Source organism: Sitophilus oryzae, unplaced genomic scaffold, assembly GCF_002938485.1.
Source record: "Sitophilus oryzae breed Bouriz unplaced genomic scaffold, Soryzae_2.0 scaffold_494_pilon_pilon, whole genome shotgun sequence".
NCBI classification, from domain to species: Eukaryota; Metazoa; Arthropoda; class Insecta; order Coleoptera; family Curculionidae; genus Sitophilus; species Sitophilus oryzae.
This window is the reverse complement of record NW_022147078.1, coordinates 684,722-702,483: the sequence shown is the minus strand read 5'-3', so window position 1 is coordinate 702,483 and position 17,762 is coordinate 684,722. Positions and strand designations below refer to the sequence as shown.

General features: G+C 32.1%; 2 protein-coding genes across 11 annotated transcripts in view; one reads left to right on the top strand and one right to left on the bottom strand.

The window, feature by feature from the left end:
• The window catches only part of LOC115886562 (restin homolog), a 44,622-nt gene extending 27,647 nt beyond the window's left edge, over nucleotides 1-16,975 (top strand). For 3 of the 10 annotated variants that reach the window (XM_030905785.1, XM_030905784.1, XM_030905793.1), the window contains 15 exons: nucleotides 1,878-1,955; nucleotides 3,201-3,353; nucleotides 3,510-3,743; nucleotides 6,859-7,054; nucleotides 7,109-7,349; nucleotides 7,963-8,016; nucleotides 10,619-10,759; nucleotides 11,380-11,544; nucleotides 11,626-11,646; nucleotides 11,772-11,991; nucleotides 12,043-15,209; nucleotides 15,266-15,319; nucleotides 16,379-16,563; nucleotides 16,619-16,809; nucleotides 16,872-16,975. In XM_030905785.1, coding sequence (XP_030761645.1) covers nucleotides 1,878-1,955; nucleotides 3,201-3,353; nucleotides 3,510-3,743; nucleotides 6,859-7,054; nucleotides 7,109-7,349; nucleotides 7,963-8,016; nucleotides 10,619-10,759; nucleotides 11,380-11,544; nucleotides 11,626-11,646; nucleotides 11,772-11,991; nucleotides 12,043-15,209; nucleotides 15,266-15,319; nucleotides 16,379-16,563; nucleotides 16,619-16,809; nucleotides 16,872-16,918 — 5,147 coding nt within the window. In that variant the 3' untranslated portion in view covers nucleotides 16,919-16,975. The remainder of the gene's footprint in view (nucleotides 1-1,877; nucleotides 1,956-3,200; nucleotides 3,354-3,509; nucleotides 3,744-6,858; nucleotides 7,055-7,108; nucleotides 7,350-7,962; nucleotides 8,017-10,618; nucleotides 10,760-11,379; nucleotides 11,545-11,625; nucleotides 11,647-11,771; nucleotides 11,992-12,042; nucleotides 15,210-15,265; nucleotides 15,320-16,378; nucleotides 16,564-16,618; nucleotides 16,810-16,871) is intronic. The other 7 variants (XM_030905791.1, XM_030905790.1, XM_030905794.1 and 4 more) reach the window with 5 other exon arrangements.
• On the bottom strand, nucleotides 16,839-17,659 carry LOC115886566 (DNA-directed RNA polymerase II subunit RPB11). The gene is made up of 4 exons (XM_030905797.1): nucleotides 17,523-17,659; nucleotides 17,377-17,466; nucleotides 17,143-17,317; nucleotides 16,839-17,086 (listed from the first exon to the last, which is right to left on the bottom strand). The coding sequence occupies exons 1-4, from the start codon at nucleotides 17,573-17,575 to the stop codon at nucleotides 17,051-17,053; spliced, it is 354 nt and encodes a 117-aa protein (XP_030761657.1). The 5' UTR covers nucleotides 17,576-17,659; the 3' UTR covers nucleotides 16,839-17,050.
• Nucleotides 17,660-17,762: the final 103 nt, after the last annotated feature.

The following is a 17,762-nucleotide window of genomic DNA, read 5'->3' as shown; positions in this document are numbered from 1 at the left end:
GTGTTTGTTAGAGTGTGAGTAATCGAGGTCAATGAGGTAGCTGAAAGCGTTTTAGCAAAAATTCTCTAAATTTTTAAAAACCAAAGGTGGAAGAGATGAAGCAATTCGTGATTTAAGCTTTATTTAAAACCTCGGAATTAGTGGAATAAAATAGTGGTTTCAATTAACATAGAAGTTATATAATATACATATTAGCAAAATTAGTGGTAGCAATTTTCAATTAGTAGAAAAAAATTAACAAACTTTTAACTACTTTTTCCATTTATTGCGAAAATTCTACTTTTTTCTACTTCTACTTTTATTTACGAAAATTCTAGACATTTTTCATGTTATAATGTTCTATACCTGTCCCCAATTAAAAATTCAGAAGCATTTGAGGATCGCTATGGACATTGTACAGGGTGTTCAATTTTCGTGTGTGTGTGAGATATACAGGGTGGTCCGAACTGTATTCCGGAAACTGCGGCAGCATATTCTGCAGATAAGAATAAGTAAAAAGTTCGTATAAATGTACGTCCTAAAATGCTTAGTTTCGGAGGTACAGGGTGTAGAAATTTCATCTTTATTTCGATTTTTCCAAATCATTTCTGAAGTAACGTCAATATTTCGATGAAAATTGGTGTTTGGGAGTTTTTTGACGTGAAAAATTTGATTTTGATGTCAGTATGACTCCTATTCGAAGGGGGAGTTACCTAAGTGTGTGTTAGCTGTTTTAAAAAGTAATAACTTTTCGTCTGTACCTGTATAAAACTACTGCGTGAAAAAATATACATTTCAGTGACTTTCAACGCAAAAAATGTCTCTTGGTAAAAATCGTTAGGAGCCACCGTTCTCAAGATATTTAAAAAAGTTTTTACGAAATAAGAAATTTGGGAAATTTTATTTTTTTTATATTAATTATGATTTTTTCTGCGAAAAATGATGATAAGACAATTTCTGTTGAACTTTTGGCACAAACACATTTCAAATTTATGATTTCAGTCTAATAACTATTTAGTCAACATGTTTAATTTACATATGTCAATGATGACAGGTATTGATAATTTCGATTCCAAATATCTCGAGAACCAATACTCGTAGCGATTTTTATCAAGATACCTTTTTTGGGTAAAAAACGTCGTAAATGTATATTTTTTTACTCAGTAGTTTTATACAGGTACGGACGAAAAGTTATTACTCTTCAAACCAGTTAAAAAATATGTAGGTGGCGCCCTCTACAAGTAGGAGTCATATTGACATCAAAATCAAATTTCTCATATCAAAAAACTCCCACACACAAATTTTCATCCAAATATTGACGTTACTTCATAAATTATTTGGAAAAAATCGAGATAAAATTGAAACTTCTACACCCTGTATCTCCGAAACTAAGCATTTTAGGACATACATTTAGACGAACATTTTTACTTATTTTTATCTGCAGGATATACTGCCGAAGTTTCCGGAATACAGTTCGGACCACCCTGTATAACCGAGGGATGTCGAAAAATGCAACATTTTAAAAATCGCCCTGTATTTCAGGAACTAAGGGGTCTATAGAACAAATCTGGGTGTAGCATCTTTGTTTTGTCTACTAATAAACGACAAACGCCAAAAAACATACGAAAATGGGACACCCTGTGCATAAAATATGTTTAGAATTTTGTTTAGAATCCAAATATTTAATAATATACAGGGTGTTGTCTGGCTGATGTGGCATCTGGTCATTTTATTATAAAAACACCTTTCAGCTACCTTTATATCTTCAAAAAAATCCATTCGCCTTGTTAGTTTTAGTGTTTTACTTGTGTTTACTTACTCACTGAGCACTGGCTTTTCAGTCGAGCACAATATTCGTTGTTTTTTATGCTTTTTGTGTTGCTTTTGCCCCGTTCTAGGCAGCGCAGGCTCCATGGACGCCCTCTGGGACCTCCACCCGCACAGGCTCAGCGAGGCTGGCCTCAGCCGTCACTCAGGTACCGAGAATAACCGCCAGGGGAGCTGCGGTCCCGCTAGCTACAACATAACCTCGCTTTTATTCAATTTACGTTGTCTAACCAGTCCATAATAATTTCGATGACTAAAAATCGTTCATTTTACAGTAACAAATGGGATTGTTTTATTATTAGAGACGTGAGAATATTATACAGGGTGAGTCGTAAATAAGTGCAAATATTTTTAGGGGTAGTATATTTCGACCCCAGAAACACGATTATGCGGGGTTTTTTTCGCGCAAAAAAAATGAAAATTTGGGATTTTTTTTTAGTTTTTAGTTAAAAAATATAATTTGTTGATAATATGTCAACATACATAGGTTGTAGATTAAATTTATAAGAAAGAAAATCCAGAAAAAATCCAGTGGTTCCCAAAATTTTAGCAAAAAAACATTTTTTTTTTAATTTCCAAAGTAAAATATCTTGGCTATTTTAGATTTATTTGAAAAATGGTAAAGAGAAAATATATTTCTTTTATCGAGATCTACCAGCCTTGAAAATAGTTGCATGACTCACCCTATATATATAGGCTAAACAGCATTCTATTTCTTATAATGCTATGTAACAATCATTTACAACATTTTTTAGAAATTTTTTTTAAATATATTTCCCATTTTAAATTTCAAGACAAAGTTATTAAAATATTAACTGGATTTTAATTTAATTAGTGTCAATTTATACTAATCATTCTTGGGAAATTTCAAATTTGTCGAATTAAGATACCGTACGATCGAAAAAAACGGTGTCTAGTTGGCTGGGAAATGAGGATCGATGACATTTCTCATATAAATTAACATATAAAATGACAGCGATCTTCATTTCATAGCCATCGCTGGCGCCTTTTTTTTTCGATCATACGGTATTTATTTTCTAGTAATCATTATTTTGCTAGGTTAATTTTTTTAGGTATATGCATGTCCATCATAATATTCAGGAACACTATAATTTAAAAAAATCTATATCATGTAAATATACATCGGAACTTGAATAACAACCTACTTCACATAAACTTGTTTTATTTTAAACATTTCTGAGGACTTCTTTCTGAGTCTTTCCATCATCACAAACTTGGAAAACATGGACTTGGTGGTAATAAAACATAACGTCAAAAATTCAATAATAATTCCTATTCCCAGGGACTAATAAATAATATAATAAACGTACTTCCATAACCGAACTCACTATGATCGATTTTTTCTACTTAACCTCAAATATCTTGTTTGATAGATTCCAGCGTGATTTTGACAGAAGACACGGACAGCTTCATCATTGGCCAGCGAGTATGGGTGGGGGGAAACAAACCAGGACACATCGCTTTCATTGGCGAGACGCAGTTCGCGCCAGGCGAGTGGGCGGGGATAGCTTTAGATGAACCAATCGGTAACGTTTACTCAAGGGCATAGTCAGGACCGTCTCGGCAGTTTCTTTTTCATTTCTAACAATTGACCTTGTACTAAAAATGATCATTTACAGGGACGGTCCTGATAAAGGAGACCGAAAATCAAATAAGAACTACTTAAATTTGATCGTTTTTAGGTAAAAATGATGGATCTGTGGGCGGCATACGATACTTTCAATGCGAGCCTAAAAAAGGCGTATTTTCGAGGTTGACCAGGCTAACTAGGGTTCCTTTGAATCAGGATAATATGGGATCTGGGGATACATTTACTTATTCCAGTCCTGTTAATGGTGGACTCAGAAAAAGTACCCCTAATACCCCATCACCAACTGAGGGTCACAGAAGCAGTGTCAGGACTCCAGTATCAGTTTGTGAGTTCATTATTAATATCATATCAAGTATTCTCTTGAATTGGGTAGGTAGTATGAGGTTCTTAGTCGTGTACTCACCAAAGAAACAATAGCAATACACCAACATATAAGTTAAACTGATTTGATCGGTCCGGATTTAGTTGGCGAACTAGGCTTGGCAAGTACCAAAACTCTAGTAATTGTGGGTAGCCTAATCTGGCTTGCGAGAGACTGAGGCAGATTTTTAGAGAGATTGGGAGAATTTTTAGAGAGACGGAGATATTTTTAGAGTGAAAGACATTTTAGAGATTGAGAGAGCTTTTTAAAGAGACCGAGATATGGTTTAGAGAAAATTTATAGAGAGGGTGATAGAGATTTTTAGAGAGGCAGAGAGAATTTTTAGAGACAGAGAGGTAGCTTTTAAAGAGTCCGAAAGATGTTAGAGACATGTTTAAAGGTGAGAGATTTTTAGAGACAGATTTTAAGAGATACAGAGAGAGTTTTAAAGAGACTGAGCGATTTTTAGAGACTGAGAGGCATTTTTAGAATCAGAGGTTTTTAGAGAGGCTTAGAGAGATTTTTAAAGAGACTGAAAAAGAGAGAATTTTATAGTTTGTTAGATATTTTTAAAGAGACCGAGAAATGTTTAGAGAGAAATTTTTAGAGAGGGTTACAGAGATATTTAGAGAAACTGAGAGAATTTTTAGAGAGACTGAGTAAGAATTTTAGAGACTGAGAGATTTTAAAGAGACTGAAAGATTTTAAAGAGACTGAAAGATATTAGAGAAAGAGAGAGAGAGAGAGAGAGAGAGAGAATTTTCTAAAATTTTCTCTCTCTCAAACTCTTTAAAATTGATATAGAGATTTTTAGAGAGGCAGAGAGAATTTTTAGAGACAGAGAGATAGCTTTTAAAGAGCCCGAAAGATGTTAGAGACATTTTTAAAGGTGAGAGATTTTTGGAGAGACTTAGACAGATTTTAAGAGATACAGAGAGATTTGTAAAGAGACTGAGCGATTTTTAGAGACTGAGAGTCATTTTTAGAATCAGAGATTTTTAGAGAGGCTTAGAGAGATTTTTAAAGAGACTGACAAAGAGAGAATTTTATAGATTGATAGATATTTTTAAAGAGACCGAGAAATGTTTAGAGAGAAATTTTTAGAGAGGGTTACAGAGATATTTAGAGAAACTGAGAGAAAGAATTTTAGAGACTTTAAAGAGACTGAAAGATTTTAAAGAGACTGAAAGATATTAGAGAAAGAGAGAGAGAGAGAGAGAGAGAGAATTTTTCCAAAATTTTCTCTCTCGAAATCTCTGTCTCTAAAAATCTCTTTAAAATTGATATAGAGATTTTTAGAGAGGCAGAGAGAATTTTTAGAGACAGAGAGATAACTTTTAAAGAGCCCGAAAGATGTTAGAGACATTTTTAAAGGTGAGAGATTTTTAGAGAGACTTAGACAGATTTTAAGAGATACAGAGAGATTTTTAAAGAGTCTGAGCGATTTTTAGAGACTGAGAGTCATTTTTAGAATCAGAGGTTTTTAGAGAGGTTTTTCAGAGGGATTTTTAAAGAGACTGAGAAAGAGAATTTTATAGATTGATAGATATTTTAAAGAGACTTAAAGATATCTTAAAGAGACCGAGAAATGTTTAGAGAGGTTTACAGAGATATTTATTTAGAGAAACTGAGAGAATTTTTAGAGAGACAGAGATTTTTAGAGAGACTGAGAGAAAGAATTTTAGAGACTGAGAGATTTTAAAGAGACTGAAAGATTTTAAAGAGACTGAAAGATATTAGAGAGAGAGAGACAGAATTTTTCTAAAATTTTCTCTTAAAATCTCTGTCTCTAAAAATCTCTTTGATAGAGATTTTTACAGAGTTTTAGAGCGATTTTTAGAGACAGAGACAATTTTAGATTCAGAGATTTTTAGAGACTGAGAGAGAGAGAGAATTTTAGAGATTGATAGAGATTTTAAAGAGACCTAGAGATGTTTAGAGAGATTTTTAGAGAGGGTGAGAGATATTTTATGAAGACAGAGATTTTTAGAGAGCCCGAGAGAGAAATGTGTAGAGGGAGTGAGAGAGAGAATTTTAGAGATTGAGAGAAGTTTTTAAAGAGACCGAGATATGTTTAGAGAAAATTTATAGAGAGAGTGACAGATTTTTAGAGAGACAGAGAGAAATAATTTTAGAGATTGAGAGCTTTTAAAGAAACCGAGAGATGTTAGAGAAATTTTTAAAGAGGGTGAGAGAGATTTTCAGAGGGACCTCTGTCTCTAAAAATCTCTCTAAAATTAATAGAGATTTTTACAGTGACATTTTTAGAGACTGAGAGACTTCTTAGAGCGACTTAGAAAGATTTTAGGAACACTGAGAGATTTTTAAAGCGACTGAGAGATTTTTAAAGGGACTGAGAAATTTTTAAAGAGACTCAGAGAGAGAGTAGCTTTCTAGAATTCTCTCTCACTTTAAAAAAATCTGTCTCTAAAAATCTCTCTAACATTGATAAAGATTAATGTTAGAGAGATTTTTTACAGTGACATTTTTAGAGACTGAGAGACGTTTTTAAAGAGACTTAGAAATATTTTTAGGGACACTGAGAGATTTTTAAAGCGACTGAGAGATTTTTAAAGACTTAGAGATTTTTAAAGAGACTGAGAGATTTTTAAAGAGACTGAGAGATTTTTAAAGAGATTGAGGGAGTAACAAAACTAACAGAGTCAAAGAGATTTTTAGAAACTGAGAGACATTTTAGAGAAATTGATAGGGATTTTTAAAGAGACCGATAGATATTTAGGGAGAGATTTTTACAGAGACTGAAAGGTTTTTAGAGAAACTGAAAGACATTTTTAGAGACTGAGAGAGAGAGTTTTACAAAGACCGAAATTTTGACATTTTGAGGGAAATATTTTTAGAGAAATCCAGAGAACGGTTTTTAGAGAGACGGAGTGAGATTTTTATAAAGGCTGACATATTTTTAGAGAGATTGATATTTTTAGAGAGAACGATAGAATGGTATTATTAGTTAGAAGTTTCAACTTCACTCTTAAAATATTACTTATAATTCAAGAGAATATTGGTAATCATGAATTTTACAGTTTTAAAAGAGATAAAACTAAAATGTGTCACTTTTTAGCTGGTTCCAACACGAGCTTGTCCACAGTTCACATAGATTACAAAATCGGAGACAGGGTAATCATCAAGAGCAGCCAAGGCTCCAAGGTGGGCTACGTCAGGTACATGGGTGCTACTGAATTCGCTCCCGGTGAATGGGTGGGTGTGGAACTGGACGAACCCAGAGGAAAAAACGACGGTTCCGTCAATGGAAAAAGGTGGTTTTTAATCCGATTACAACTTGCACACCCTTAACCTTAAAATTCTTCTAGATATTTCGATTGTCAACCGAACTTTGGCCTTTTCGCGCCAATATCCAAGGTCAGTAAGTCCCCGTCCAAGGTCAAACCCAGCCAGTGCCAAGTACACTCGCCAGGGGGCGTAGGCTTACCGCCCAGTGGCTTGAAACGGGCTAATTCTAAGGAATCTATGGCGTCGAATCTTTCGATGATGAGTTCTGCATCTGCTGCAGCACGCAGGGTAAGATTGGGAGTGACGTCACTGTCTCCAAAGGTAGGTTGGATGGTGTTTGATTTTTATTTTTTATAGAGAAATAACAGAGCAGGCATAACTGTCAAAATAAAGAGTCCTTTTCTTTTTCAGTCAGTATTGTCGACTCGACTGAAAAAAAACTTATTTAAACTATTGTTTTGTTGTTATGTCTGGTCTATAATTTTACTCTTTTCTTCTTTTACAACCTTTCAACAAATTAGTAAATACACCAACCAACCAGGTAAAATATTGTTTACGTTCTAAAAAGGCATGAGTTTGTAGTATTAATTTATTTGGATTTTTTTTTTAATTTTTCTGTATTATTAACTCTAATTTTTTAATATAAATGTCTTAAAAAAGCTTCTAAAATAAAAATAGTTTTTGGTTTTTGTGTAACAAAATTTAGTAATCTTGAACCATTTTAAGGTATAATATAATTAATTTTAAATAATAAATAAATTATTAAACCCAAAAAACTTAACCATTAATACTAAAATAAATAAATTTTTATTTCATTTATTAATTTAAACTTTAGTTGGTTTGTGTTGTGTTATTTTTATTATTGTATACGTTAGAATTGTTTTTATTTTTACAAAATACTAACCACAGCATGTTTTGGATTGTGTTTTATTAGAAATTACCCTCAAAACCCAGCGCCGCCACTGTACCCACGAGAACAGCACTTCAGGTAACTTATTGAAATACATCCGCAACCCTGGCAACACCGCAAGCTTTATTTCTGGCTTCCCCTTCATAACCTGTTGAATTTCGTAGATTTTAGTGGGTATTTTTGCCCCCTTTTTACACCTACGCCTATGGCTATTACTAATTTTTCATATATTTAATCCTTAATAAATTTATGAAAAATGCAAATTTATTTTAACCAAAATAATCTAAATATGGAAGATGGATAAAAAATAATATTGATTAATTTTTGTATGCATTAATCAACTGAAATGTCAATAGATTATTACAAAAAAAACAATAATTTAAATCCGAAATATTAATAATAAAAAAACAATGACAAATATGTTTGTTTATTTGATGAGATTATGACTGAAAAAACTTGTTAGTTATAAATCTGTGGCATTGATATGGGATTAGTCTCTTTTATTTACAAAACAAGCATTGCCATAGGCGTAGGTTGAAGGAAAGAATAAGGTAAAATAAGAATTAACAGTAGGTTTTAACTTAACTGATTTAGATTTAGAGTAACTTTATATTTTGTTTAAGAATGATTTAACTGTTGTACTGTTTACATGGATTAATAAAATGTTTTTATCTTGTTGTGTTTGTTTTGTTGTTTGTCTCGTTTATTTTGTTTGAGTAACATGCTGTAGTATAATTACTATTTTATACCTTGATTGTGCCTGCTTTTATAAACTTAGTATTGTTGTAAAATATCATAAAAGGAAATTTGTAATAAAATTGTTAGAATTTATTTTTGTTCATTCTAAAAGTATGGGATGAAATAAAAACATTTATAATATTTAACAAAATTGTGAAAACTAACGAACTATCCTAAATTTTGGTGCAACAATATAGGATTGTTTCTAAGCCAAAAAAAAATATTAAAATCATATGGTGATAAAATGCTCTAGCTCAAGGTATGTTAATAAAGAATATAAAAAATAAATATTGGTTATTATCTTTAAGAGTTCTTGAAAAAAACGTGTAAAAAATATACCGGGTGTTCCTCAAAAATGTGGCTCAACACTATAACTTTTCTATTTTTACAGATAAAAATACGAGATTTGGTATGTTAGTACCTATATGACTTAAATTAGGATTGATTGACGTATTCAGTTGTTTCACTTCCTGTTTCGCCGGAAGTGACTACAACTTTTGATTTTTAAATGACACCATCGGTATTTTTTACTTTATTTGATAGAAAATGACACTCTGAATAGAACGAACTAAATTTAAAAAAAAATCGCATTTTAAATTTCAATCTAGATTGCCATGGCTGTATTAAAAACACTAATTTTTAATCAAGAAGCCTTGGAAAATAGATTTGATCGTCCAATGTTTTTCGTGTCTTGTCCTGGCCGGTTAAAAGATGCCCAAAAATCGTATATTTAATCATATCTCAATTTTTTTTAAATGAAATATGAGGGTGGCTCATTAACATATTTGGAAAAAGCATTTATTACGAATAATTTGGTACCACACGTGGTATTTCGAGTCAAATTGTCGTTGTTGAACCGGATGTTACAATTTCAAATAAACCATATGCGAAAATGTCAATAGTTGACATATGATATGTCATTCTATTCAGGGTGCCATTTAAAAATCAAAAGTTGTAGTCATTTCCGGTAAAACAGGAAGTGATCGAAAGCAATTGAATACGTCAACAATCTTGATTTAAGTCTATACTAAGGTACAAAATCTCGTTTTTTATCAGAAAAAATAAAAAAATTATAGGGGTGAGCCACTTTTGAGACGCACCCGGTATACTAAAAATACCTAATCGAAAAATAATCAAATAACAAAATATCAAATCTACGGACTAAAAATATAAACGAATTGAAAAAAAAATCTAGAAAACAATGAACGAGCATACATAGGTTCAGCAGGGTCCGATTTCGCTCAGGTCAGGCTAACGGCCTGCACAGACGGCCTGAGCGTCTGTGGGGGCCTTTAGAGAGTGGTAATACCAATTAAAAAAATATCTAGAGAGCTGCGTCAATAGAAACTTCTAAATGTACACCTAAAATTTTGTAATTGAAAAAAAAAGAACAAATAATAATCTAGTACTGTACTCGGTTAGGTACCTGTTTAAAACTATCATATTATGATTAAAAAAAACGGTGTCAAAGACGGCTGGGAAATGACGATGGATGATAATTTTGGCGAGGTCAAGCCCTAGACGCCATTACTTGGCCCGTACTCTTCTTTGTTGTTCAATGGCGCTTACTGTCAGTTGGCATTAAGAAGGTTCTTATTTATTTTTATATTGAGTAAAAATGATTTTTAAAAGGCGTAGTTTAAAATTCGACAAAAAATGTCAATTTTTAGTAATTGACGTCTTGAGATTGACCTCTCCAAAATTATCATCGATTGTCATTCCCTAGCTGTCTATGACGACGTTTTTTTTCGATCGGACGGCACTACCATGAACAAAACTAACCTTAGCATTTCCTAAAAACACCAAAGAATCATTTTTACTACAAACAGATGTTCAGTACTCAGAAAAAATATACTTTCAAATACTGTCTAAAGCTGATGCGGTGTTGCCACTTCGTGCTTGTTTTCCCACTGTTCTAAGAATATATATTTCGCATCTTTAGGACGTGCTGAAAGAGAAACAACAACACATCGAGCAACTGTTAAAGGAACGCGATCTGGAAAGAGCCGAAATAACTAAGGCTGCGAGCCAAGCTGACGATGCAGAACACAAGTTGGCTCTTTTGAGACAAGAATACGATAAAGTAAGTGCCAGAACAAGGAAAAATAATATACATTATGTTTACACTTTCTCAGTTGCATGATTGAAACCCCTCAACAGCCATTTGATAATATTCTTCCTTGAATGAGAATCTCCTCCTTTCAATGAGGATATTTTCGCTTGTATGGGAATGTCCCCTCTTGAATGAGAATATTCTCCCTTGTTTGGGAATATAATCTCTTGAATGAGAATATGCTTTCTTGAATGAGAATATTCTTTCTTGAATGAGAGTATTCTCCCTTGAATGAAATATCCTCTCTTCAGGGAGGATATTCTCCCTTGTCCTCAATTGAATGAGAATGTTCTCCCTTGAATGAGAATATCCCCTCTCAAATGATAATACCCTTTTTTAAATCAGGATACCGTTGTATGAGTATGAGAATACTTGTCTACTACATTAATTCTCCCTGGTATGGGAATATTCTCGTTTGAATGAGAATAACCTCGTGAATGAGAATATTCTCCCTCGGATGGGAACTTTCTCTTAAATATGAGAATATTATCGAAAACATTTTTCAACTATTCATGTTTTAAATACTGTACTCTGTTTAAATGGATATTATTTATTAATTTTCTTTATTAATCTTCAACATTTGTTGATAGTATCGTGCAGAATGCGAAGAAACTCTAAAACAACATCTAGATATGCTGAATCAACTGAAGGAAAGCAGAAACGAATTAATAACGCAGCTAGAAGACGAAAAGAAGAAGAACGAAGATTGGCAGTTTAAATTTGAAGAAGCTGAAATAATCAAAGCTGATTTAGAGGTATATAAATCTTTTTCTTTATTTTATTAACAATTATCGGTATGAATATTCTATTGAAACTGTTTACTTCACTTATTCTAGAAACAAATTAAGGAGGAAAATGTAAGTTCCAGAAGTATGCTTGTGTGTGTCATTTGCTTTTGTGCATTTTTTTGTTTTTCTTTTAGTAGTATTTTTTTAATGTGCATTGTTTTGCCTATCTGTACTATTAACAAGTACTTTTATAGGAAGCGAAAGATTCCAGTACTGCAAGAATTAAGGAACTGGAAAGTGTCCTGGCTGCAGAACGGGAAAAAGTGGAAAACTTAGAATCAGAAACAAACAAGTTGTTTGAGGCTGAAGAAAACTTGTCCAGAGCTCAAGAAGAGATTGAAAACTTGAAGAAAAGTTTGGAAGAAGCCAAAAATACTCAGGTAGCGTTGCAAGGAGACAGTGCTACCACTACAGGTATACTAGAACATAAAAATTAGAATTCTATTTCATAATATTTATTTTCAGTTTTGATTAAATCGCTTCAGAATGATCTGGATCAAAGCAAGAAAGATTGCGACGAAAAATCAGAAATGATCAACGTTTTGAAGCAAGAAATAGAAACTTTGACCAATGAACAAGCCAGATTATTTAAGAAACTTGAAGAAACCGACAGCAGAGTATTGGAAAAGGAAGGTATATGTGAAAAGAAGAATGAAGAAATAGAGAATTTAAAGAAAGAGTTAGATAATATAAACAAAATAGTGAATGAACGCAATAAAACCATTGAAACTCTGCAAGCAGAAAGTTTAAATATCGAAGATACATCCCAAAAACAATTACAGCAATTAAAAATGGAACTTAGCTCTAAAATTGTTGACTTAGAAGCTTCAAATGAGAAAATTATAACATACGAGAGTGAACTTACCAACTTAAGAAAAGAACTTGAAATAAACCAAACAAATTTAACCCAAAAATCGCAAGAATTACTTGAATTCCAGAACAACTTAGGAGGTTTAGAATCCAAACTTAGAGCAGAACTGGAACAGACCAGAACAAACTTACAGAACCGCAATCAAGAGTTTGAAAACCTCCAAAAAGAATTAAGCCAAAATCTTACTGAGAAGAATGCAGAAATTGAAAAACTAACAACTCTAAATAAGGAAACTAGTGATAGATTGAATCAACTCACTTCTGAACTTGAAAATACTAAGAAACTATCGGAAGAACAGCAAAATCAACAACTTGAATCTCACAAAAACGAAGTTGAACAGCTTCAAGCAAGTCTTGTTGCAATGGAAAGTCAGCTTGAAGCACTGAAGAATGATTCTGCAAAGATACTTGAAGAAAAGGAAACTGTTATTAAAGAACTTGATCAGAAATTGTCTGATTCTCTTTCCAAGGTTGAAAACTTAACGAAAGAGCTTGAAGTTCTTAAAACTAATTCCGAAAAATCATCTGAAGAACTTCAGACTAAATTACAGCAAGAAATTGATAGGAAGAGTGAAGCTATTGAACAATTAACCAGAGATCTTCAAGAAAAATCAACTCAGCAATCTAAAACGTTGCTAGAACTAGCTGAAATCAAAGCAACAATAGAACTAAAAAATAAATCTTATGAAGAGCTTGATGAGAAATTTAAAAAACTAAAATCAAAGCTAGAGGATGACTTAAAACTTATGAATACCGAGCTCCAAAAGAATGTTGAAGACAATAACGAAAAAGACAATCAAATACATTCTTTACAAACTCAGTTACAAGCTACCAAGTTAGATTTAGAAACAGCAACCACTGACCTCTTGCAATATCAAACAAATTTAAGTGATATTGAAGGAAAATTGAAAAAAGAACGCGACGATCTTCACGAAGCTTTGAAAGAAAAAATGACTGAATATGATAATTTACAAAAGAAATTGTCTGATACTATCACAGACAAAGATAAAGAGTTAGAAGGCTTGAAAAATAATATAAAAGAAAAAACAGATGAAGTGGAGAAAGTAAATCTAAAGATAGAAGAACAAAAAGTATTAATAGAACAAACAAATGTAGAAGTCAGTAACTATAAGAAGCAAATAGTTGAAAGTGCTGAGGAATTATCAAAATTATCTTCAAGACTTCAGGAAAAGGATAATGAAGTTTCTAAATTAACTCAAACAGTAGCAGAACTGCAAAATAGTGATAGTGAAAAAACAAACACTATAACTAATCTTAACCTGGAGATTCAAACTATAAAAGACCAAAATAACAATGATTCTGATACTATTAGCAAACTAAATCAACAAATAAGTGAGCTGAATGAGCTGAAAAACAGCTTGCATAAGAGCAAAGAAGAAACTAAACAGCTTCAAGATCAGTTAGATAATACAAAACAGAAATATGAAGATGAGTTGGATTCTAAAACCAAACAGATTGAAGAAATTCAAGTGAAATTGACCAGTAAAGAATCTGAAATTAAAGAAATAAGTTTAGTATTGGCAGAATCCAAAGAAAAATGTACTGCACTTTCTCAAGAATTGGTTCATTATCAGAACAATTTAAGTGATGTAGAGAGTACATTAAAGCAAGAAAAAGAAACTCTTACAGTTGAACTAAACAGCAAAAATGCTGAGTTAATAAATATCAAAGAAGAGCTTTCAAAATTAATGCAAGATTTAGAAATGAAGAACGCAGAATTCAACGGTATTGTTGAAGAAAATAAATCTACTAAAGCTGAGCTAGATAGTCGTTTAGTTGAATTAGAAAAAGTTAAAGAAGAATTGTCGCAAGTAACGAAAAAGCTTGAGCTAAAATCGAGCGATGAAGAAACTTTAAAACAAATTCACGAAACTTCACAAAGAGAAATTGAATCAAAAGACGTTGAGTTACATAAACTCCAAACCAAGCTCACTGAAGTCGTGAAAGATCTAGAAATACAGTTGAAAGAAGCTCAGAATGCTTTGGCTCAGAAAACTGAGGAGGTTCATTTGAAACAGGATGAGATCGTTTGTATCACAGAAAACCAGAAGAAATTTATAAGTGAGCTGATGGAAGATCATAAAAGCAAGCTGTCTGAACAGAAGAAACAAGTTCAGAGTTTGGAAACTCAAATTACCGGAAAATCTACTGAATTTGATAAAAATGTTGAAGAGTTTAAAAAAATGGAGGAAAATTTGAGAAACAAAACTGATGAAGTTGGTAAACTTAGCCAGGAATTAGAAGCTTCTAAAAAAGCTGTTGAGGAGTCTAGTAAAGTTGTTTCTGAATCTAAAGAGAAAATTGAAGGCTTGGAGAAAGAAAGTAAGGAGTTTAAATTAAAAGTCGAGGAACTGCAGAAAGAACTGTCCAAAATAACTTCAGAAAAAGATCTTTTATCTCAGAAAGTTACCAGTTCCGAGACCGATATCTCCCTTAAAGAAAACGAATTAAAAACATCACTAACTGAAAAAAATACACAGTTACAATCTTTGGAATCACAGCTCAGTAAACTGAAAACTGATAGTGAAGAACAGCTGAAGCGTGAAGCTGAAAAACTGAAGATTTCTGAACAGTCTGAATCGCTGCTGAAGAATTTGATAGCTGAGATGGAGAAAGATTTAGAACAGGTTCCCGCTCTCAAATCTGTCATTACCAAAAGTCAGGAAAATGCCAGTAAAAAGGATCAAGAACTTGCCAGTAAAAATACCGAAATAAGCAAACTTAAAGAACAGCTTGCCAAGGTATATTTGTTTTTAATCTGTAAAAATGTTTCTGTATTGTTTTAATTCTTTTTTAGTTGCAAACTCAAAGTGATGTTCCTGTGAACGGAGCTGTGATCAGTGATAGTGCTGTAAGTATGATAGTTTTTAATAAAAATATGAGGCTGTCAGTTAGGTTATACAGGGTGTTTCAGTAAGAGATTTTTAGTTGCTTATACAAAACGATTTGCTTGAATTTAGGCGACTGCTGAAACAGCCTTGTGTATAATTTTTGCTTGTAAATCTAAATATTTTCGGCTTGTGATTGTTTACTAAAATGGATTTTCTACTTAATAAGTTCAGGTACAATAGCAATTCATCCCTGGGAGGTCTAGAGTCTTTTGTTGTTTAAAAAATGAAGAATAATAATATTAAAAAACTTGGTTATCAACCCGTATTCCCGTAGATTACTTAAGTACCTACAAATTTTGTTAAAAATTAAAGACTAACACGCATTTTTGAACGAAACAAAATAATATTAAGGAAACAAAATAATATTAACTAAAAAACTAGAAAAAGAAATTTTTAGCATATCACAAGCAAATAAAAATTAATTTTTAAAGATTTTTTTGGGAGGTTTAAAAAATATTATTATTGTTTTAAACTTAGTTTGCCAACATTCTGTGAATGTACTGTTTGATCGAAAAAAAAACAGCGTCAAAGGCGACTGGAAAATTACAACTGATGATAATTTTGTTGAGATCGATCTCTAATCTCTAGACGGAATTTATTAAAAATTGACATAAAACTTGTCAGAAATTAACATTATAGAAAAATTAAAAAATGACAAAACGTTTCCAGACCCACAAATCTATTTCCAAAAAAAAATTTTTTTTCCCCAATTTTAAACTACACCATTTAAAAATGATTTTTACTCAATATAAAAATAAGTCACAACCTTCTTAAGGCCAAGTAATGACCTCTAGGGCTTGATCTTGCCAAAATTATGATCAATTATCATTTCCCAGCTCTCTTAGACGACGTTTTTTTCGATTGTATGGTATTATCTTGATTTTTTTTTCGTTTAGAGTAATTCTGTAGTACAAATACTAATGTAGATACATTAAAAATTCCTTGTCTAGTAGAAATAACCAAATTCTGCAGCTTTGCACATTAATTTTGCATGAGGCTTTCTTATTTTCATTAATCCGGCAAAAACTAATACATCACAAACCAATTACAAGCAGCTATTGGAAGAAAAAATCTTTGCCGAGAACCAAGTAGAGTTCTTGAACTCGATCATCGTCGATATGCAGAGGAAAAACGAAGAACAAAAAGCCAGGATAGAAATTCTCGAAATGGGTTACAGCCCGGCAGCAGCAGAAGAGTTAAAACAGTAAAAAAATCATATAAAATAATAAATATAACCTCATTTTTAATTTACTTTGTAGGCTTGGCTTTAATTTAGACAATAGAAGACAACCTGCACCTCGAATGTACTGTGATATATGTGAAGAGTTCGATCTTCACGAAACAGAGGATTGTCCTACTCAAGCATCGGAAGAGCCCCCCAGTAGTGCTCAATTAGGGCACGAAAAGAAGCAAAAACCACCTCCCAGGCCTTATTGTGATATATGCGGAGGTAATTTTATTTAAAAAAAAATAAATTCACGTACCTTATAATATTTATTTTATTTTTTACAGAATTTGGGCATGATACTGTTGATTGTACAGAAGACCAGGAGTTTTAAATACTTACTATTTAATTTATTATTATTTATTCATTGATTAAAATTAGTTTCAATTTGTTTTGTGTGTCTTGTTATTGTATATAATAAATTTATTTTTTATATATCAAAATTGTTTTATTTACTACAAAATACTTAATCCAAACCTTCCTTCTTCTCTTTTATAGCCTCCTAAAAAGAAATAATTAATAGAAAATAACTAAGACGATTTTTTTAATGTTTTATACCTTGAAACGTTCCTCGAACAAGGATAATTCTGAAATCAAATCAGTAATAGCATGCATAAGGGCATCTTGGGGTGAATAATCTGAAGTAGTTTGAATTCTTAACACGAACTTGTGTTCTAAGGGGTGAGGTAGCTTATAACCAGCGAATAGTACATTAGGGTCCTTTAATAATTGACTAAAACAAAATAATTACTATAATTGTAATAATTTAAACTGATTTTTTACGATACTTACTTCCTGATCATGTTTCCCAGTGTGTGATCCTCTTTATTGATGGTAAAAATAGCAGCGTTTGGTACTTTTGTATCTTGTTCTCGGATAATTCTGTAAGAAAGAATATATTTAAGTTTTTTGTTTAAAATTAACTTCTTGATGTTTACTTCTTTTCACCCTCGTAGAGCAGAAACGATTCGAAAGTTGGTGGAGCATTCATTTTGAATTATTGTGTAATTTTATTTGGATAAATTTAAATAAGAAAGAATTTAAGACAAAAACACAAACAATTTATTTTTCTAACCTAAAATTATTTTGTTTGTATATTTGGTTGCCTAAATTTCCTTTAATACAAATATGTATTCTGTGGTCCGAGACAGTTTGTCTCTGCTGTGGTATTTCAAATT

What these genes read in the sequence shown, in the direction of transcription:
- LOC115886566 (XM_030905797.1), bottom strand. Translation starts at nt 17,575, where the DNA reads ATGAATGCTCCACCAACTTTCGAATCGTTTCTGCTCTACGAGGGTGAA. An exon ending in CTGGGAAACATGATCAGGAA is followed by an intron (nt 17,318 to 17,376) that starts GTAAGTATCGTA and finishes ATTTTGTTTTAG; the next exon opens with TCAATTATTAAAGGACCCTA. An exon ending in TGTTCGAGGAACGTTTCAAG is followed by an intron (nt 17,087 to 17,142) that starts GTATAAAACATT and finishes ATTTCTTTTTAG; the next exon opens with GAGGCTATAAAAGAGAAGAA.